At 34.0% G+C, this 23,413-nt stretch overlaps 1 protein-coding gene across 11 annotated transcripts in view; it reads left to right on the top strand.

Annotated features, from left to right (window-relative positions):
* Positions 1–23,413, top strand: part of Phc3 (polyhomeotic homolog 3) — a 114,258-nt gene that overhangs the window by 57,792 nt on the left and 33,053 nt on the right. For 6 of the 11 annotated variants that reach the window (XR_002393038.2, XM_021254030.2, XM_021254033.2 and 3 more), the window contains 6 exons: positions 5–163; positions 1,541–1,639; positions 8,428–8,674; positions 14,053–14,921; positions 15,308–15,355; positions 20,197–20,350. Coding sequence is in view for 10 of the 11 variants with exons in the window: in XM_021254030.2 (XP_021109689.1) it covers positions 5–163; positions 1,541–1,639; positions 8,428–8,674; positions 14,053–14,921; positions 15,308–15,355; positions 20,197–20,350 (1,576 nt within the window). In the remaining variant the exon portion in view is untranslated. The remainder of the gene's footprint in view (positions 1–4; positions 164–1,540; positions 1,640–8,427; positions 8,675–14,052; positions 14,922–15,307; positions 15,356–20,196; positions 20,351–23,413) is intronic. The other 5 variants (XM_013071523.3, XM_004834579.3, XM_013071526.3 and 2 more) reach the window with 5 other exon arrangements.

Below are 23,413 nucleotides of genomic sequence, written 5' to 3'. Positions count from 1 at the left end.
TTAGATCAACCTCTCCACTTCTCCTACACCTGCACAGTTAATAAGCCGTTCCCAGGCTTCCAGTTCTACCAGCGGCAGTATTACCCAACAGACTATGTTACTAGGGAGTACCTCCCCTACCCTAACGGCAAGCCAAGCTCAAATGTATCTCCGAGCTCAAATGGTAAGATAAGAGGTACCAAAGTTTTTCAGTGTCTAAGGATGTAAAAAATCAAAATGTTTCTTGTTTGGTGCACTGAGGCATTTTTAATACTTAAGAAATGTTTAGTAGTTTTTGTGTGTGTATGCTCAGCTCTTGTACATTTATGAATGTCATGAAAAATTCTACATTGAATCAGTAGGCCTTTTTGGTAAATAGTAATTATCAACCTTTGGAAACTAATAGATTCTATAACATAAAAGGATTATTTTTTAATATTGTTTTATCAATTTCAGAGCCTTTTTTCAAGTCAGGTAGGTTGATGCCTGCCTGTAATCCCAGCTACTTAGGAGCTTGAGTCAGGAAGATTGCAAGTTCAAGGCCAACTTGGGCAAGACCTTCTCTCAAAATAAAAATAATAAAAGGAAGCTGGAGATATAGCTCAGTGGTAGAGCACTTGGCTAGCATGGTCAAGGGCTGGGTACATTTCCCAGTACTGCCAAGGCAGTCATCCCCCAAAAAACTTTTCCTCCCTACACTTTAACATCTCTGAAGTTGAGGTGTACAATTGATTTATGTTACAATAACAGTAGCACTTACAGTTCAACATAAAATTATTGTATACTTTTGACATGTTAGATTTGACAAAATAGTGAGAAATGTTAAAAACTTAGTTATTAACTATTAGAATTTATATCCTGTGACTGTGTCATAATATCTGGATTGGAGTTCCTGATAATTTAATGCATAATTCTTAGCTTTGGTTATTCCCACCTCACATTCTGTAAGGTTGTGTTTTTATGGACATTTTAATTTTTTAAGTACATGAATGTTGATTTGGTTATTTAACCTAAGTAGGTTTGTCCTCTAGTACTTTTGAAGCTGAGAGAAACATTGTAATATATTGTGCAGTGTATTTACCTTTGTATTGAAGATTACTGAAGAGACGTTTTGGTGTTTCTTTCCATGTTTTTCACTGAAATTTTATTTGTGCCCCAAAATAGTGACTGTGGTTTTCTATTTTTAGCTCTTTATTTTTAAGAATACTGAGACAGTAGTTTTTGAGCTGGGAAAGCTTTAAGTATAATAGCTTATTTGGGACAAAATTTGGCCTGAGCATTTCATATTTATTACCAAAATGTATTTTCTTCTGTAATGATTGATTTATTTTTCTACTCATTAGAATCATGAGATGTTTCAGAACTGTTTATGATTTTTTTGAGTTCTCTCTTACCAGAAATTTCTTTGTCATGTAAAATGTTTTTTGCTTAGGATACAGTTCTAAACTACGTTGTCTTTCTGTCACAAATTTCAGTCTCTCTTGCTTGCTATACATTGTGTGTGGGACATGTTCTTTTGTCTTAGGGTATTTTTTTTTTTTTCGGTTTTCTGTCTGTACAGCTGATTTTCACACCCGCTACCACTGTGGCTGCTGTACAGTCTGACATTCCTGTTGTCTCGTCGTCATCGTCATCTTCCTGTCAGTCTGCAGCTACTCAGGTGAGCTTGTCTAGCTTCATAATGTGGTACTTGAGGTCTGGGTCTTCAGGTTAAAGATAAGTGTTGCATTTATATTTCAGTGACTCATGGCCCCAGAGTTCTTTTTCATGCATTTCAGAGTAAAATTTTGTAAAACACAATGAAAACTTCAAGAAAATATTTTTGCTTTATAGAGTTATAATACAGTTAAACAGATATTTAGGTTGACATCCACATAAAGACATGTAAACAAATGTTAAGGTTGATGAAGGTTTTGCTAATGACATTGTATTTTTAGTTTTATTTTAGAGCAGATTTCTCTTACCATGTGAGATGTGTTCTTTTTGAATTGCTTTGCAAGCAGTTGGTAATAAATAAGTCAGGGTGGATGGTGGATTTTAAGTTTAAAATGAATTAAATTGGGCAAAAAATATTTTTTTGAAAGAGAGCTTCATTTTGACTCACAAAATTGAGCAAATTTTAAATTAAAAAGTTAAGTATAGTAGATTTTTATTTGGTATATGGACAAAATAAACCTGAACTTTCTCCTCATACCACTCATAAATATAAATTAGAAGTAAAATGTAAAACAAAACTATTAAACTTCTAGAAGAAAACAGGAATATATCTTTGCAACTCTAGGGTAGCCAAGGCTTTCTTAGGACACAAAACAGCATTACCCATAAGAGAAAATAATGGTACTTTGGATTTTATCAAAATTAAAAACTGTTCTTTAAAAGATATTATTACAAATTGAACAAGCAGGCTACAGGCTAAGGAAAAATACTCTGAGAAGACACTTATACCCAGAATATATAAATTGTGATTATAATACTTCATATAATAATATCATAAGCAATCCATTTAAAAATGGGGAAAAAATTTGAAGAGAGACTAGACAAATGACAATATACAAAAGGCCAGTAAGCACCTGAAAGAATGCTCAACAAACACCATAAGTCATTACAGAAATGCAAACCAATGAGCTGGGACATGGTGGCACATGCCTGTAATCCCAGCACTCAGGAGGCTGAGGCAGGAAGATTGCATGAGTTCGAGGACAGCCTGAATTACAGAGTGAGACCCTTTCTCAAAAAAACAAAGAAATGCAAATCAGAACTACAATGAGATCACCATACACTAGAATGGCTGAATTGAAGAAGACTGATAATAGCACATTTGTAAGAATGTTGGAGCATTGGTGGTGAGAGTATAAAATAGTACAACTGGAAGTCTTATAATTCCTTATATAATTAAATATACACTTACTATGTGACCTACCAACTTTACTGCTGAGTATTTACCCTGAAGGATATCAAAATACACATATACATGGCCAGGGATTTAGCTCAGTGGCACCATGCCTGCCTCGCAAGCACAAGGTCCTGAGTTCGATCCCTGGTACAAAAAAAATACACATCAGTGTAAAGCCATGTAGACAAATGTTCGTAGCAACTCAGTTCAGAATAGCTCCGTTGTTATGGCTTGTGTTTAGATGTTCCCCCAAAGCCTCATTCGGTCATAGGTGGGGCTTTTTCAGAGGTGGTCGGATGTAGAGTGTGTGATTGATATTCATGGTGCAATGCTAGGATTAAGGGTGTGAGTGCTACCTGCCGTAAGGGCAGGTATCCTGGATACAATATAAGAGACAGAAAGAGGCTTGCTTTTAGGTATTTGTAGTTTGTCTCTTGCTGCTTGCTGCTTGCTGCCTTCTGCCTGCCATGAACTGTTCTCCTCTGAGGCACCTATCAGCCATAGCACCCTGTTGTGAAGCTAGCCAGTTATGGACTGAAACCTCTACAAACTGAGCCAACATAAACTGTTTCTTCCTTTAACTTTGAGTGTCAAAGTTTGTCTCAGCAATAAGAAAAGTAAGACACACACACTGGAAACAACGAAATGTCCTTTAAATGCTGAATGGATAAACAAATTGTGTATTCAGGAGTAAAAAGAGCACACTAAAGAACATCTCAGAAACATGTTTAGCAAAGAGACTAGACAAATAGAGTATATCTTCTGTCATGCCATTTATGTGAGATTCTAGAACAGGCAAAACTATCCTTGGTGAAAAAATCAGATTACTGTGTAGGTATCTGAGGCCAAAGAGGAAAATTGGGAAGGGGCATGAGTAAACTTTTAGGGTAATGGAAATGTTTTACATCTTTATTGGGAAGGTTATGTGGTATATACATAATATCAAAACTCATGGAATTAGTTTGTTCATTTATTGTATGTTGCATACCTTAATAAATTTGATAGAAATGATTTTGATTGAATAAATTTTAAAACAAATAGACTATTACTCTGTGGTATAATTTTGTTATTTTTCCATAGTAAATGTTTCAGACTGCATCTAGAAATTGATATATTTATTAGGTCATCTTTGACCTTATTTTTCATTTAATATCTCAATCATTTGGTGAAACAATAAGAATTTAGTAATAATGTTGTATGGTATTTTTCATAGAACATCTCGTATTTAGTCATAAATGCTAATTTTCATGAATTAGTGTATAAGACACTGATCATTTAAATTTAGATTTCTCTTAACTTCCTCTGTAACCCTTCCATAATTCCTTGACAGATAGTTAGCACCCACTAAATGTTAACTTTTTATTATTAGCCTACTTAACCCTCAGTTTTTTCACCATAAACTGGAATAGCTCAAAGTTGTTATAAGGAATAAATGAGACAATAATCAAAAAGCACTTAGCATAGTTCCTGCTATATAATAAGATAGCACATGCTACTAATTACTATTTTTGTTCTTCATTGTCTGAAGAGTCACCAGTTTGATTCATGGCTTTTGAGTCGCTGTAGTGAAGAGAGAAACACAACCATTTAAAGGATTTACAGTTTCCAAGGCAAAATAAATGAGTTGCTTAGGAAAGTAAACCATTTCTAACATCTTCTCTAAAGCATGGTTTGTTTATAAGTTTTCATGAAGAAAACATCTTTAAGGTGATATAGGCAAAAAAGTTTATAAAACTGGTCTTTAGGATCTTCTTTGGTGTGGTTTATGTATGTGGTTCTATGATGATCTCAGTTTAAGGATGGACTTCCAAGGAACTAGAGGAATGGATTGACCTTTGGGAATCTGTTAATGTTCTCGTTTCTAAGACACAGTACTGAACACTCACAACCTAAATGAGGAGAGGTTTAATTTGCTCACGGTTTCAATCCCTGATGGGCTGGCTCCAGAGAGAGACATCATAGCAGAAGAGCATAGTGCAGCAACACTGCTTAGTTTATGGTGGCTTGGGCCAGGGGAAGAATGCCATGGTCAAAAGGGTGAAGGATCAAAGAACACCAAGGCAGTGCCTCCAAGACCCACCCAGACACACATAGAACTGTGGCCCATCAATGCCTTGGGTGGATCCCAAAGCCAAAGAAGTTGATAGTCTACCCTAACTGCTACAGAATCTCCCTACCAGTGTTTTTCTTTGCTGTGGTTTTGAAGTGGCAGTGAATGAGGCTGACAAGTGATAGGTGATGCTAATACCTTGTAACTCTAGGGGTAACTTCAAGTTTGGGACTATTAGTTTTGAAAAATTTCTGCTCTAATTTGTTGATTTTTAAAACTATGTTTGCAATTTTAAAAATTTATTTGTAATTGAAAAACACTAAATTTGAAGTTTTATTTAAATAGTCTTTAAACTACAGAAGTCAGTATAACAGTTAATTATTTCTCAGGACTAAAAAGTTTTTATAGCATATTGTAAAACAGTTCAAAAGAAATTGGAATATCTTATCCTTATTTTACTATTTTAAATACTTCATCCTTTCTCCCTTTTATGTGAAAAGGAGGGAAAAAGATTTCCAGAAAGATACCCTATAAAAAGTATGTTTATAGAAGAGTAAGAAATCATACATGTCTAGGGTAACTAGGGAATGCTATTAGATTGAGGAAAAATGGGCCAGGGGTTTAGCTCAGTGGTTCCGTCGCCTGCCTCGAAAGTGCAAGGTCCCGGGTTCGATCCCCGGTACCAAAAATAAATAGATTGAGGAAAAATCAGCCTTTTGGATTTAAAAGCTAGAAACTGAGCTCTACAGTCAGCACTGTTACATTGACTCATAGTTTCTTCATCCGCAGAAAAACGATGCTATGATAATTTCTATAGTACTTGTTTGATTCATGTTAAATAACCAATGTGAGAGTACTTGGGTAGTGGGGACTCAACTTTAAAATATAAACTGTGAAATTAGCAAAAGTACCTCATGCAAAATGTAGATTTGTTCAAAAGTAAGAAAGTTTCTGGCCGGGGATTTAGCTCAGTGGTTTCGCCGCCTGCTTCGCAAGCACAAGGACCCGAGTTCAATCCCTGGTACCGAAAAAAAAAAAAAAAGTAAGAAAGTTTCTATAATTTGATCATAGGAAAGGATTAGGTGAAATGAAAGTTGGGCATAAGAGTACCATAGTGTTCTTTACTTTAGAAAAGATGGATTTTGTTTCCTCAAATGTGAGGCTGTGCCAAGGAAATTGAATATGCGATCCCTTACCAGGTAAATTAACTTTGTAATATACTTTGGCAGCACAGTTTACAGAGTTGGGATTTATTTAAACAGTGTCAGAATTTAAGCTAAGATGACCACAGACATAGCTGTATTCTAAAATTTAGATATTCATATAAATAATATACATCACATACACATGCACACATATTTTTCAGAATCTCAGAAAACAGGAAAATTAGAAATTCATAGCATTATTCTGTAGAAATGGATATGGTTTGGGTTTTAGGGTTCGTTGTATCAAATCTTTACTATGAATTTGCTTCTAAATATTTGAAGCCATGCTTTTAAGTTTTTTCAGATTGTTTACCTTTTGGTTATTATGTAGTCTGAAGATCGCTTGTGGCAAATGTTAAATTCTGTATTGATCTCTTGCTTCTTGGGAGATTTTAATGTGCCTCCATTCAGATAATTGTTAAAGTTTTTTTTTTATTTATGTGAATAGATTTTAATGTTAGCCAAAGAAACCATGAATAGAATTAAGTACCTACTAAAAACCCATATAATATATATTTCAAAATCAGATAATAGGCGAATACTGCAGACTTGTGAAGTTTCTAATAATGTTTGTAGGACTGAATGTTGGGGCTTACAGAAATAATATGAAAGGTGAGAGCCTGCTAACCAGAATCTCAGCCTTTTATAAGCACATACATTTGTAATTCTAAAGCAAGCTAGACATTGTGCTGTAGGCCAATATGACCCAAATTCTATGGAAAAAAATCCTTCTGGGAGTAGGGAACTCTTTCCTAACCAAGGACTTTGGGAATGTTTCCTGGGAGGATGAGTGGTATTTTATTAGAGCTGAAAGAATGGATTAGACTTTTGGAGATAGCTTTGAGGAATAATGGCATTTAGTTAAGAGGAGCTTGAGCAGGGGCTCCAAATGAAGGAAGTCCAAGATATGTTTGGAGAAGTATGAAACAGTTTTGGCAAGACTGAGAATTGCAGGGCTGGAGGAATAGAATTTGGAGTACAAAGTGATTTTGGGTAAGGTTATGTAGGGTATGTAGGGCTTTGATTAGCAATCTGAGAAATGTCTTTTAATACATTTTATTTTGTATTAAACTTTTTTTTTTTTGGTACGGGGCTCAAACTCAGGACCTTGCGTTTGCGAGGCAGGTGCTGGAACCACTGAGCTAAATCCCCGGCCCTGAATTAAACTTTAATAATCTTACTGGTCATTTATGTTTATACTAATGCAAAATATTTGAGAAAAATCACAGAAGATGCTCCATATGGTACCACTTAGAAAATTCTTAGAATAGAAATAATTAAAACTTTGATTTGCCTGACATGAACATTTATTTACGAAGTACCTGGTAGTGACTAAACATTATTCATTTGGCATTTACTTGGACAGAGAAAGTACAGCATTTGAGCATCAGTTAATGATGTAGCTATTAAGACAGAGTATACATAAACTGAAGAACATTTGTAAAGCAGCAATATATCATTTACTTTGTTACTTTGGGATTTCTTTCACTTCAGTTTCCTCCCCAGGAGGGCCTGTGTTAGCTCCACATGTATTTGGTACATTTATTCCAGATAAACAAGAAGTTAGGCGGCTTTTGGTGAAGCATTATTGGCCTTGCTGTTTAGAAACGTTTTAAATCTCAGATGAAAGTAATTGGGATAATCCTTGCCCCATTCACTTCCAGAGGATTGACAGTAGTCCCAGGTAGAACATCACACAGACCCATTTTAAGACCATGCATATTTTTTCAGTTAATGAGAACTAGTTCTCAAAGTCAATGAGTGTTTAGTGACAACAAGATTTAATTAAATTTTAGAAGTATTACAGTGGGACAAGTGATTTGATGAGTTAATTTTCTTTCTTACAAGATTAGTGTTCCCTTGCAATCTCTATAGGTAAAGCTAGTCACTTTTAATTCAGTGTGTTGGTGAGTAATTTTTTTCATATTCATAATCCATTTGTGATCTCTCTCTCTCCCTCTGCACACACATACATACACTCATTCTGTTTTCATTTAGTTCTTCATGATCCATCCTTTCCTCTCCTCCCACCTTTTCTCTCCTGTCCTTACCCCATCCCTGCTTTGTCCTTGCCCCTTCTGTCTTTTTTAAAGTTCCTACCTAATATTTAAGATGGGACACTTAGAATAGTAATTCTCCCATTCTTCAGGATTAATCAGTTATTTTAAGTGCTAGGAGCTTTATGGGTGAAAAGTATAATATTATAAATATATTGTCATATTTTTATGGTAATTATAATGATTACTGTATCAACTAAAACCATCTGTTTTCATCCTTATTTTCTGTTATGTGATTCTTAGGTTCAGAATTTAACATTACGCAGCCAGAAGTTGGGTGTATTATCTAGCTCACAGAATGGTCCACCAAAAAGCACTAGTCAAACTCAGTCATTGACAATTTGTCATAACAAAACAACAGTGACCAGTTCTAAAGTCAGCCAACGAGATCCTTCTCCAGAATGTAATAAGAAAGGAGAGAGTCCAAGTCTGGAATCACGAAGCACAGCTGTCACTCGGACATCAAGTATTCACCAGTTAATAGCACCAGGTGGGCTAAATAAAACTTGTTGAAAACAGTTGTATTATTCATTTTCTTAGCAGATAGAGCAAAACAAAGGATGTCTTCTATTTGAACATGAATGACTTTTAAAAATGTGTTAAAATGTGAATTTCATAAGTTAAAAAAAGAACATCTCCCTATGTGGCATGAAAAAGGAAATTTTAAAAGCCTAGTAGCTAAAACAAATTGCAACGATAAAATAGATGGTTTTTGTTAATTGATGTTTGATTAACATGTTCATTATGTGCTCATCTCTCTTTATATTGATAAAACCTTTTAGCTTTAAAATATTATTTACCTGTAGTTTATTTAATATGCCATAATGGAACAGATTTAGAAGCTTGTTTAAAAAAAACAAGTATATTTGTTTAAAGTCATCAGTAGGAAGAATTTGACATTTTCTAAAAATAAGAATTATGCAAATACGGAAAATTATATTCCTTACTATGTTGCTTTTTCTCATTTCTGATTTCATCTAAGGAAGATGTCAGGGAATCAGCTATATTGTTTTTATTCTCATTAAGCCTTCAAGTCCATCTGTGCTTTTTCCTTCCTTCCACAGGTAACCTTGCCTTATGGTTCTTAAATGTATTGAAAATGTTGGGGCCGCCCTTACTTGTCTCTTTTGCATCTCTCAGAATTTGTCAAGATTAAGCTTTCATTACCTTCTAATAAGATAAGATCTGCTTTCTTCTTCTACGTTGCTGGGGATTGAACCCAGGACCTTGTGTTTGGTAGGCAAGCACTCTACAACTGAGCTACACAGCTACACTCCCAGCCCTTTCTTAAAAATTTTATTTTGAGAAAAGGTCTTGCTGGCCTCGAATTTGAGATTTTTCTGCCATAGCCTCCTAAATAGGTGGGAGTACAGTTGTGTGTCACCATGTCCAGCATCTGATTTCTTCTTAGTACCATTTGCTAATGTAATTGATTCCACCTTTTTTTCTTCTTTTACCTGCTCATGACTTTAATAGTTATTGCAGTATCTTTTGTGTTCTTATGCTAACTCTTTTCCTTTGCTTCTCAAGCATACTTAGGTCTTCTCTGTCCTTAATATATCAGCATATGTTTTTACACCAGTATGATGTGTGTGTGTGTGTGTGTGTGTGTGTGTGTGTGTGTGTGAGAGAGAGAGAGAGAGATGTATTGGACTAGGCATCTCACAATTCATTAAAAAAATCTTTCTTTGTTCCAACAACCTTGGCAGGTAAGCATCTTCTGTTTTTTTATGAATTTGTTTTACTTTTAAAGATTTGTTCCACACTACTGAAGTTTGCTTTTTTCCAACTTAAACCTATTTCTCTTTTCATGTTTTCTCTGTTAGTATTGCCAACATCGTCTGCTTCTCTGCCTCTCAGGATCTTGGCACTGATTTCTGTAGTTAGGAATTTCTCCTCACTTTGAACTTTTGTAGCATTTTATGCTCATAGTTCTTTCTTTTTTAATTATTTGTATACTCATTGATTTTAGAGGGTAGAGATGTGCAGTAAATATTTGATGGTTTAACAGGGTTTTTTCCATTTGAATTATGGAAATTATAGCAATACTTTCTCATTAGCCTTAATTAGGTATCACGTTAGTTGAACTGTTGGATCTGATTCTTAGAGAAGTACTATAGGGTTTGATTTAATATTGTAAATTAGTAAACCCATTTATAGTGTATTTAGATGGGCTTCTTTCTGATGAACATCTGTGTCCCAGTCTTTCCTCTCTTTATGGCTTGATAACTCCAGAGTGTTCTCAGTCTTTTTTTTTTTCTCGGTACTGGGGATCAAACTCAGGACCTTGTGCTTGCGAGGCAGGCATGTTGCCATTGAGCTAAATCCCTGGCCCTTGTGTTTTCAGTCTTAAACCAGCAGCATCTGGCCAGTGTTGACCGTCAGGGTGGAGCAGCAGTGACCCACTGTAGTTGGAATGGCTGTTTTGGTGACAGTATGTAGTGATTCTTGTAGTTTTTGATAGATTATAATGAAGAGAAGATTAATTTCTTTCTGATGAAAATGTATCTTCAGAGAAAGCTGGGAATTTGTTTTCAGGTTTAGTTTGAGCAAGGAGATCTACTTTTGGATTTTTCAGTTTCTCTTAACCAATACCTGGTTCCAAGTTGAAACTTATTCTTCCCTCTTTTGTTGATAGTGTGATGATATCCTCACTGTTTGCCTTCCTTTGATGGGCAAGGCAATATTTTATATAGGTTTGAAGGAGACAAGTAACCTAACCACCAGAGTCTCAAGTCAATTTCAGTTCCAAATTAAGATGTTAACTATATCACCCAAACTCAAGTTTTACATGATGTTGATTAGAAACAAAAGCAGATGGAGCACAATAAACCACATAAACCTTTGCAGGTACCAGATTTATAAGTTTGTTTAAGCCTTGTAACCGCAGTTAATTAAGCAATTCATATCTTTTGGCAAGACAACATCTATATGTTGTACTTTTCAGTTTCTCTCCTTTTATTAGTGGGAAGTTAATCTGAAGCTAAGATACTTTGAGTGATTCTAGAATTGGTAACTTGTCTTTTTCCTCAACTGGAGCTGTCTCTATAGGTCATTTAAAATATTAGAAAAATCTACTTGTATTCTCATGTAGTATAGTCCAAGAATTATTATAGAGGATATGGTTATTGTGCTAAGATAACTTGGTTTTTATTTCCAATTATGCTTAAAGGTAGGGTTTCTATTTGTTAGTAATTCTATTTTTAACACATAAAATAAGGGTAAACTTAAACCAAATGAATGGCAATCATGATCCATATTAAAGGGGAAAAGTTTTTAAAGCAGTATCTATCTATCAACCAATCAATCAATTATTGGGGTGGGGATTGAATCTAGGACCTTTGCCCTGAGCTACATACCCAGCCCTATTTATTTTGAGACAGGGCCTAAGTCACTAAGTTGCCCAGGCTAGGTTTCAACTTATGATTCTCCTGCCTAAGCCTCCATAGTACTTGGATTACAGGCATGTGCCATCACACTCAGCTTGAAGCAATTTTTAGAGCTTTTCTGAAGCTAGTGTAATTGGAAAAAAATACATACAGTTTTTGTAAACATTAGTTGAATATGTAGTAAGAAGACTATGTATTAATCTGCTGTAGCTGACATAACACAATACCATACAATAGGTAGCTGGAAAGCCCAAGATTAAGGTCTGGAAATATTGAGTTTCTGGTGAGGCCTCTGTTCTTGGCTTGTGGATAGGTACTTCCTTGCTATATGTTCACATGGCCTTTCAAGTGTGCAGTGGAAGAGCTCTCTGAGAGCTCTTCTTAACAATATACGAATCAGTCATGTCAAGGCTCTATCCTTATGACCTCTTTTAACTTTAATTCCTTAGATGTACTGTCTCAAAGACAGTTACATTGGGGTTAAGGCTTCAACATAGGAAGTTTGAGGGGTGGGGCACACACTCCATACAGATCCCTAGACTCAGGGTTACAGGTTCAAGATACAGCACTGTCCCTTGATACCCAGTGATTTCAGGGAAGTCATTTAACTATTCAGTTTGTTCATCTGTAATATGTTGGATTGTATAGTACCACATGCACCTCATGGGTTTGTTGTAACTATTGAATGAAATAATATATGTTATGGTAAATAACAATTAAAAAACTATATGTATGTGTGAAAGAAATGATGCCAGTCATTAATTCTGCAAATATAAGGCTACCTTGAGATAGTAAAGTGTTTAAAATCAGAGAAATTAAGCAATATGACATGGTTCGCTAGAATATTGGGCTTTTCTTGTACAGAGGCATTGTTTCAAATATTTGGATAATTCTGTATATATTGTTGTCATATGTGCTTACAGTTTAATATAAAATATGTAAACTTAGTTTGACTTCTGATCAAAGAAAAATTTAATTTAAAAAAAGGATATATCATTGGTCTATAGAATTATCAACTAGATAACAGAATACAAAAAGATTACTAGAGCACAAAAAATTATTAGTGGATATAATATCCATTGTACTTCAATAATATGCTAAATTTAAATTATAATTTTAAAAATTGAATGAAAGTAGACTTTTTCTGTTATGATTGTGAAAAATTATTTTATGTAGAAGAAGGATAATGCCACAGGCATTTTATAAATACAAATAAAAGACGAGAAAGCACTTTGAGCCCCTTGGAAACCATTCTGTGGAATCCAAAGTTTTGTTAATTTTCCTTTTTTTTTTTTGGCATGGTGTAATATAGTCTATAATATCAGTACTTTTATAAAGGGTTGGCGGTCTTAGCTTAGTCTAAGTGTTAGTCTAATTACTATGTGAGAATCATTTTGTTGGATGAAGCATCAGACTTAACTTCCTTTTTCTTTCTTTTTGTTTTTGTTGTTGTGCTGGGGATTGAACTCAGGGCTTTGCCCATGCTAAGCCTGTGCTCTATCATTGAGCTACACCCTCAAGTCCCCCATTTTTTAAAATAGTAGATAGCTATTAAACCTTCTGAACACTTTCTTGAGACACTACTTGTTAAAGATTTCCCAAAATTTAAAAGTAACCAAATGTAAAACCGTTTTTTAAAAAGTTGTTGGAATCATTTCAGTTTATCTTCTAGTGAACCCAGTTTCCATTCTTACGTAGGTAGGCATTCATCAGCATCTCCCTCTTTCTGAACATGTGTGTGGGTTTGGAGAAGAGGCATGATGGTAGAGAAAGTGCTCACAATTTGATTCTGATAATTCTTATTTGTCCCTGTTGTGAGTGGCTCCTCTGGAGAAGATCTGGTAACATTATTTATAAATTACTGTAGGTTTTTTGTGGTGGGTGAGAAGGGTTTAAAATCCTTTAATTAGGTAGCTTAGGCTTCTCATTACTTCATTGTCTGCAAAGAAAACTAGTGCTCTCCTGGATTTAGAATAGGCTCTAAAATTTCAGTGATTAGTTACAGTGATTTATTTGTGCTACCAGATGTGGATAGGATGAGATCTTTATTTAGTGTTCTAATAACATTTTAATGATTTTGAAGTTATCTTTACATATACTCTACTTGTTCAGTCATAATACTTCTCTCTCAAAGATGAAATTCAAGTGGATAAACTTTGCTAAACGTAAATGCAGCTGTTTTGGTAAAGTATAAAATTTAGGAGAAATAAACCATGCATAGAATCAGATTTGTGATAGATTATTTTAGGCAGTTTTCTTTTGGAACTTATCACAGTACAGCTTATTTTATCAAATTTTTAGTTTCCCAAGGAAAAGCTGTTTGTCATAAAATTTCATTTCACTGTTACCTAAAAGACTTATAACAAAATTCTAAAGATTATGACCTTCTGATGTGAGAACTTTCCTACTTTAGATTTATTTTAAAAATTCTAATAATATTTTTGAAATCAGTACTAATTGTCATTTTTTTCTCTCACAGCTTCATATTCTCCAATTCAACCTCATTCTCTAATAAAACATCAACAGATTCCTCTTCATTCACCACCTCCCAAGGTTTCCCATCATCAGCTGATATTACAACAGCAGCAACAGCAAATTCAGCCAATCACACTTCAGAATTCAACTCAAGATCCACCCCCATCCCAGCACTGTATACCACTCCAAAACCATGGCCTTCCTCCAGCTCCCAGCAGTGCTCAGTCACAGCATTGTTCACCGATTCAGAGCCATCCCCCTCCTTTAACGGTATCCCCTAATCAGTCACAGTCAGCCCAGCAGTCTGTAGTAGTGTCTCCTCCACCACCTCATTCACCAAGTCAGTCTCCTACTATAATAATTCATCCACAAGCACTTATTCAGCCACACCCTCTTGTGTCATCAGCTCTTCAGCCAGGGCCAAATTTGCAGCAGTCTGCTGCTAATCAGGTGCAACCCACAGCACAACTGAATCTTCCATCCCATCTTCCACTTCCAGCTTCCCCTCTTGTACACATTGGCCCAGTTCAGCAGTCTGCTTTGGTGTCCCCAGGTCAGCAGATTGTGTCTCCATCACACCAGCAGTATTCAACCCTGCAGTCCTCTCCAATCCCAATTGCAACCCCTCCACAGATGTCGACATCTCCTCCAGCTCAGATTCCACCACTACCCTTACAGTCTATGCAGTCTTTACAAGTGCAGCCTGAAATTCTATCCCAGGGCCAGGTTTTGGTGCAGAATGCTTTGGTGTCTGAAGAGGAGCTTCCAGCTGCAGAAGCTTTGGTCCAGTTGCCATTTCAGACTCTTCCTCCTCCACAGACTGTTGCGGTAAACCTACAAGTACAACCACCAGCATCTGTTGATCCACCAGTGGTAAGCCCTTGGAAGCTCTTTGACTTTTTTCTTTTTTTTTTGGTATCGGGGATTGAACTCAGGACCTTGCGCTTGCGAGGCAGGCGGCGGAACCACTGAGCTAAATCCCTGGCCCTCTTTGACTTTCTTGATGAACTGAAAGTAAAACTGTTTCTCTCACACAATGTTATATTGCTAAATATAAATGCCTATTAATTTAAAAAGCTTGGAATTTCCATATGTCAGTATGCTGGCAAACATGCTGTATGGGAAAAAATACTGTTGCTTGTTGTAGTATGGTTGCATGCTTAATAATTTGTGATGGTTATTAAAGTCCCTCGTTAATTTTATTACTATTTAAACAAATCCATCTGCTATCTTTACAGAGTTGATTTTTTTTCCCCAAGGGAATGCATTTGAACCAGTGTCACCTGCACAAAGTTTTTTCTCTTAAGGTGATTATCCTTCATAGATCCCTTCTGTTGGCTTGTATGTTCTTAAACGTATGATTTATCTAGCTAACCTTTTTGGTTGTATGCATTCTGAAGTCCTGGGCCTTGAGGGGCTTTTGTTTCAAGATGAAGGAGGTATGCATATATATGATGTAATTTTTTGGTAAAATTGTATTTGTAATTAAAACTTTATAAAAAATTTTGTTCTAGGAAAAAAAGAGTCCAACATCCCCAAATTAACTGACTTTTAAATTCTACTATGGGAAAATATATACTTAAAATATTTCTCGCTTTAAAAATTCAAAAATCTCAGTAGATTACTGTTAATACTGAGAATAAAAAAAAAGTCCTTTGGGAGGAGTAAAAGTTTTGAATAATTGAAATTGTAGTGAAATTTATCAGAATAAACCTCCAAAAATGGTTACATGTTGTCTAGAAAGTTATCTTTTTAAAAAAACAGCCTAAAGGACTTCATAATTTATAAAATAATTTGTAATAAAACTAAAATAAGGTCTCTAAATGTTCAGTCAGAATAATCAAATTTATAATTTGTAATAGAAGAAAATAGTCCTAGAAGATTTGTATTACCTAAAAGGAAATAACCATTAACTCAAAAAGGAAAGGAGTTTCAAAGTTTCTTCATTAATGGGAAGCCTTTTGGATCTCAAGTGCAAATTTATAGGTGTTTTATTCTTGTCATTCTGAGTGATCTTAAATAGGCATAAAGAAATTGAATTCTACTTCCTATTCCCTTTTAAAAATAAGAATTTGACAAAAACAAGTGTTAGAATAAATTTGTCATTTAATTATGATATCCAAATTTTCTTTTAATGGATTTTTGAAGAGTTTGCAGTAGGTATGTAACAATTTGGGTTTACAAAATACCCTGAACCTTCAGAGAAACCAAATTAAATTTATTTTCTCATTATTTAGTTGAGTGATTTGTTGTATTTTTTTTCCCCGTACCGGGGATCAAACTCGGGACCTTGCGCTTGTGAGGCAGGCAGCGGAACCACTGAGCTAAATCCCCGGCCCAGTTATTTGGTTTTTAACAAATAAAAATAAAACTTTTCTAATACTTCTTATATTTTTCTAATGTTTTTGTTAGAGGAAACATTTGGATAGAAACACCAAAAATTCAATACTTTAAAAACTACATTAAGCTGGGCATGGTGGTGTACACTTGTAATCCCAGCAGTTGGAAGGCTGAGGCAGGAGGATTGCCTTGAATTCAAGGTCAGCCTGGGCTACATAATGAGTTCAAGAACCAGTCTGAACTGCATAGTGACCATATCTCAAAAAACCCAGAAGAAAAAAGAAAAAAAAAAACCTAAGAGCTGAAAATACTTAAGGTTTTATTTTATGCTTCTTGCCCTTTTTTATAGATTACAAAGTTTCTTTTTCTTACCTCATTTCTGGAGGACTTTTTAACTTTCTCTTCTATTGTCAATATGGTTATTATGTTTGCTGTAGATGTTCATGTTACCTTTTCTTTTATATTTCTTTGAGCAACATCATTCTGTTTATTAAATTTTGCTATATTTTCTTTTTATTATCTTTGACTAAATGTAATATTTTTCCATCAAAACATATTTCTTGGCAAATTACACTTTCTTGGTTGTTTCTGATAAAGATAGAGAGAAATTTATTTAAGAGATGTGAAACTTTGAAAGATAAGGATGAATTATCAAAGTAAAATCAATGTTTTTTTAAAGATCTATTAACTTTATAAAAATTGACATTTGAGTATAAATAAGATGTTGAGGGTAGATAATTTAGAACTAATAAACAAATGTTCCTCAGTTTATTTAGGAAAGGGAGACAAATGGGAATAATGGACTTAATTGAGGTAAGTCTGGCAGTCTTTGTTATTTTTAGAATAGTTACAGTTAAGAGCTAAACCAAAATTATGATGTGCAGTTTCCTAATGATCCAATGAACAAAACCTCCACATCTTTGCTTGTTTCCAGTATTTTAGTTCTTGCACTTAGATTTCTTTGTGATTGTGCCAGATGTTTGTGACAGATTCGTTTTTGCCTACTTCTATTAACTTATTTTGCTTTTACATGGGAAATCTGGAAAAAGTATATATGATTAGCCTTAACTATAAAGAATGAAAAGTATTTTACAGTATTCTTTTTTTTTTTAAAGGAATCATACTGTTTTTAAGATTTATCACAAAGCTAAAATAATCAAGACAATGTGGTATTAACAAAGGGAGAGAGACAAAGATCAACAAAACACTAAAAAGATTACAAAAGTAGACACAATTCAATGAAGCAAGAATAGTCATTTTATCAAATAGTGTTGGAGCAATTGGATATCCACAGTACATAAAAGAAAACAATTGGATATCCACGGTACATAAAAGAAAACAAATGAAACTCAACTTAAACTTCACCCTTCATAACCAGAACTAAAATTGTATCACAGATAAGTATAAAATGTACAGCTATAAAACTACAGCATTCTTTAATGGATTACTGTATTTTTTAAAATACTGTTTGTGTTATGGGTCTTTTCATCCTTTAAAAACAAGTTCATTGAGGCCAGGGATTTAGCTCAGTGGTGCGCATCTGCCTCACAAGCGCAAGGTCCTGAGTTCAGTCCCTGGTACCAAAAAACCCCCCCCAAAACCAAAAAACAATTTCATCATTTAAAAAAATTAGTTCTATGCATAATCAAGCTTTAATTCCTTAAAAGATAGTGTATTAGATGTTTGAATAACATGTGATAGGAGCTAAGATTAAAGAAAAGATAATGTTCTTCAGAATAAAAATATCTACTAAAGGAAATACTATGTAGATTAAATCAAACTAGTTAATAAAACCCTGAATTAATTCCCCCTTTACTCAGGCAACTTAATCACTACACCAGCAGATACCTTTGAGTACTAGAAAAAAAACTTTCGTTAACATCCAGATATTTTTTGGGTTATTTTCTCTATATTGGGCATTATCATCTTTTTAAAGTTACTATTATGAACAGATACTAGCACCTATAACTGTTACCTTGTTCAGTAATGAATCACTGCTTACACTTCTGAGACCCAGAGGTGAGGTAAGGAGTCTCTTGGTTATATAGTTTTCCAGATCCATGGTTGTGATTAGATAACTTTATAAAAATGTTGTCTGTTTAGTAGCTGATTCAGATCACAGTTTGGGCTATCATATTTGACAAAATTATCAGTCACACAGTTTTTATGTTTTAAAAAAAGAAAAAGTTTTATTCTTTAGTAGAGGCTTGGAAGGACTGTATTTCTATTTTTAAATTTTGTGGCATTGGGGATTGAACCTGGGACTTTCACATTGAGCTTCATTCTCAGCCATTTAAAAATTTTTTGTTGTTGTTGTTACCGGGGATCCAACTTGGGACCTTGTGCTTGCAAGGCAGGCAGCGGCACCACTGAGCTAAATCCCTGGCCCCATTTTTAAATTTTTTGAGACAGGGTCTCACTAAGTCATTAAGTTGCCTAAGCCAGGCTTGAACTTGGGAATCTCCTGCTTCAGCCTTCCACAGTACTGGGATTATAGACATGTATGTCCATGGCCCAGCAAGGCTTTTTTTTAAAGCTCTGTAGTTTGTTATTATGTATACCTTTATAGATGACATTTCATAGTCTTATAACACATGGTAGTTGTTGGATTCAGAAATCTTATTTCATATTTAATTTTATATACTTCAAATTATCAAACTTTTAAAATATAATTAAATATAACATTAGATGTCACTTAAAGTTATTTTGTGAATGTTAAGAAATTTTTTTTGCTTTATTAACATTTACTGGAACATTTATCAGTTTAGTTAAATAATTTTTAAAAACTTATAATCCTTGTAAATTTAAGCTTTAAGAAGGAAAATAGACTGTTTTGTGCTTCTTTCAGAAATCTGTAATCTTTCATAAATAATGGTTAAGTGACCAGTTAAAATACCTATATCAATCTCTAAAAATGCACTTTGTAAACTAAGCCTTAAGTGTAATAAAACATTGAAATCAGTAATTTCTAGTTATACAGCTCCTTTTTAGAGTTTTTTTTATTCTATATTCCCTTTTAAGTATAATCTTTACAACTGGATAACAAATAAAAAATATATGCATATGGGTTAGGGAGTATGTGTGTATATTTGTGTATAAAGATAGATATTTTCTATTGACTTAATATTAGCATGTAAAATTCATTAGATTCTTTAGTAGAACAGAAAACAAAATTGTACATCGTTTTTATAGATATTTGTCATAGTTTAATTTTTATATAAATAATAATAGGGCCAGGAATGTAGCTCAACGGCACAGTGCCTGCCTGGCAAGTGCGAGGCCCTGAGTTCGATTCCTGGTACCCAAAATGATGATGATGATGATGATGATGATGATGATGATAGCAGCCTGAGATATTGTCCTCTTGGCATTATATTTTCTAACAGTATCACATGTTAGTTTAGAAATTTACTTAAGTGTGCTTGTGAAAATTACTAGTATCTTTTGATTTATGACAAGTAGAAATTAACAGAAACTGTGGTATAATTCTTGAAATATTTGATTATGTAAAAGCAAAACCTTTTAAAATTCAAAATTAAAAATATTTTCACACTTGACTGTCATCATTTTGGAAACTCTAGTTATTTTTGGCTTAGATAACTGATCCACAGCTTGCTTTCAGTGAAATATTAGTTATAATGAAAAACTTCATTTGAGTGATTTTAAAGTTTTCCTTTCTACTTGTCAGATAGTCATTTTACCTCATTTTTAAATTTAATATACTTAGGATTTAACTTTAAAAAATTAAGAATGCCTTATTAAATGTATGTTTGGAAACATTTTAAGGCAATGTGATTTGTCATTGCAGGTTTATCAAGTAGAAGATGTGTGTGAGGAAGAAATGCCAGAGGAGTCTGATGAATGTGTCCGGATGGATAGAACTCCGCCACCTCCCACTTTGTCTCCAGCAGCTATAACTGTGGGGAGAGGAGAGGATTTGACTTCTGAACATCCTTTGTTAGGTAAGAAAATACCAAAATATAAGGTAATTTTTCTGTTTGATGTTAGTAATGAGAAATATTTTTTCATTAGATGTGGTATTAACCTAATTTGTTACTGTAATAAATTACAGCAAAATGTAGATTAGAACGCAACATTTTTTTTTTTTTTTTGGTACTGGGGATCAAACTCGGGCCTTTGTGCTTATTTTTTATTTTTTATGAAGAATAGTCAGTTTATTATGGTAAATAAGAATTATTTGCCTTTGTTGAAAATTATTTAAAGTCTCAAAGCTTAGTAGTTTATATTGTTCAATATTACCCAAATGAAAAACATGGTATTTCATGGCTTCTTGTTTTCAGTGGTTTGTACAGATACATTTTATATGCCTATTCACATTCATTCATTGAACTATTTCTAGCTTAAAAATTAGAATAAATCAAGATTTTATCAAAAGATTTAAATTATATTTTCTAAGATTCACATCATATTGATACTCCTCACAATTTCTTGTGGTCCAGAATAATTGATTTTAAAAGTTTAATAGTTATAGTACTTAAAGCTGAGTGTGGTGGTACATGCCTATAATTCCAGCATGCAAGAGGCTGAGGCAGGAGGATCACTGGGAGTTCAAGGCCAGCCTAGAGTACATAGTGAGTTCAAGGCCAGCCTTAACTAGCAAGTCCTTGTCTTTAAAAAAAATTCCAAAACAATTACAGTTACAGTACTTAAATTCAGCCTAATTCTTGCAAGAGACGTGGATTAAAACATGTCTTGCACTTAAACATTCAAGTTCATATTCACTAATTCAGTGTTTCTTATGAATTTTAAGTAGATCCCCTATGTACTCCTTACACTGTTAAAGTTACTATGAGCCCTGGGTGTTTTACTAAAACATTAGTTTAACTGGCAGCCCTGTCTAGTTCCTAAAAATAGGTTTAATGGTTTTTAAAAAAATGTCCAAATGTTTTATTTATATCAAGTATTAGCAAACTACAGTTTACTGTTCAAATTTTTTTTTCTGTTGCCTATTGTATGGCTCAAGTAAGGATGGTTTCAAAATATTCGAATAGTTGTAAAACATCAGAAGAATAGTCATTCATATTGTGAAAATTATGTGAAATTCATACTTTATTATCCATAAATAAAGTGTATGAAACATAGCCATGCTCAATTTTTCAGTTATTCTCCCTGGCTGCTTTTGTGCCTATATCTACACAGTTGAGTAACTGTAGGTCCTTTACTGAAAATTTGTTCACCTTAATCTAAGTCATACCAATATTGCTTCAGGCTTTGTTGTAAATATTGTTTGATTGAAGATCTTATGGCTCTGATGATTATTTTGATTAAGAAAAAATCTCTCTGAAAACAAATTGTAATGGGACACTGACTGGTACCAAAGCAGCTCTTACCCGCTGCTCTCTTTAGCATGCCACATCCTCTCCCTTCCGTTCTCTCATGCTCTTATTTCCTTACTATTCTGCAGTGCATAGAAGGAGAAAATCAGTTTTCTTCTTTGTCCTCTCTTGGTAATACAAAACATTTAATCAATATAAGTATATGAAATAAGACTATTACTGCCTTTGTTTAATTCAAAATAATACCTGAAAAAATAGATTTAAGAAAGTTTAACCTATACTATCAAATCTTTGTGATTTCTTTACACTGAAAATGGATTTATCTTGCTGCAGATTTCTTGGAGTTTTGATTTGAAAGCAGAAATACAAGTTTAATTGAATCTTAAACTTGGATTATGAGGATGATTTAATTCAAAATAAGCCTTGCTAAAAAAAAGCTTCATTAATGGTACTAATGTACTGATAACAAATTTAAACATTTTTAAAATGTTGGAACACAAGAATATCTTTTTATATTTTTTCCTCAGGAATAGTGTGACTTCCTGTCAAACCACATCCCTGTGGTTAAGTTGTTAACTACAGTGTAGACATTTTAGTCTTCCTATAATTTACTTTATACTTATCACCCTTCTGTAACATGAGGAAGAAAAATACAGGTTGATTTTTAGAACTCCTCTCAAATGGTGAAATAAACTAATTTGCAAATAGATTTGCTTCTATCCAGGATTCAGCTTTTATAAATCTGCAAAAGTTCTTTGAAAGTAAAGCCATCCATGTGAAAAAGTAGAAAAAGTTCATGGCTCTTGTGCAAGAAATGAGGCCAAAGAGTTATTTGATTTTGTAACACTCTAGTTTTCTCTCATGTTTTTCAAATTTAGAGTGTAATAGTTGTGTTTCTGATGTTTCTTGTGTTTTTTATTTTAATAGTTTGTTGCAAACTGGCAAATAATAGGGATTTGCTCTTCAAAGTCTATAACTGACAGCTCTATTGTTAACAAAACTTGGGGCTTACAAGATTTGTACATATGATCTGAAAATTAATTAGAATATATACCAGGCAGTATTTTCTGAACAAACCATATTACACTTAATTATACTTAATGTAGTGTCATCATCCATTTTGTGCTGCTATAACAGAATACCTCAGACTTGGTAATTTATAATGAACAGAAATGTATTTAACTTTTGGTTGTGGAGTCTGATAATTCTAGGATCTAAGGATCACATCTTGGGTAAGAGTATCTGCACAAGGTCGGGGGGTGTCAAACTCGCTTTTATAACAGATACACTCTAGTGCTAATGAACCCACTTCTGAGATACAACATTAACCCCTCTTCACCTTTTTTTTTTGGTACTGGGGATCGAACTCAGGACTTGTGCTTGTAAGGCAGTCAGTGGAACCACTGAGCTAAATCCCCTGCCCCCTCTTCACCTTTTAAAGGTCCCACCTCTCAACAGTGTTGCATTAGGATTAAATTTCCAACACATAAATTATAGGATACACAATCAAACCATAGTATGCAGCTTTAGAGTTCTAAAAAAGAACATATCTATAAGTTTTTACGGGACATTACAATTTTGTTTCAAGCTCCCCATTAATTTATTTTGTCTTCATAAAAGTTCCACTTCAGAATTTTTTATCTTTAATACTTTATCTCATAGATTTGATATACAAGATAGTTTTGTGGAGTGTGTCTGTTTGATGAGACTTGTGTACAATTTTGTATT

This window comes from Heterocephalus glaber, unplaced genomic scaffold, assembly GCF_053883595.1.
Source record: "Heterocephalus glaber isolate CG9 unplaced genomic scaffold, H.glaber_assembly_v1.0 deba00001504, whole genome shotgun sequence".
Lineage (NCBI taxonomy): Eukaryota > Metazoa > Chordata > Mammalia > Rodentia > Bathyergidae > Heterocephalus > Heterocephalus glaber.
This window is presented reverse-complemented; position numbering and strand designations above follow the sequence as displayed.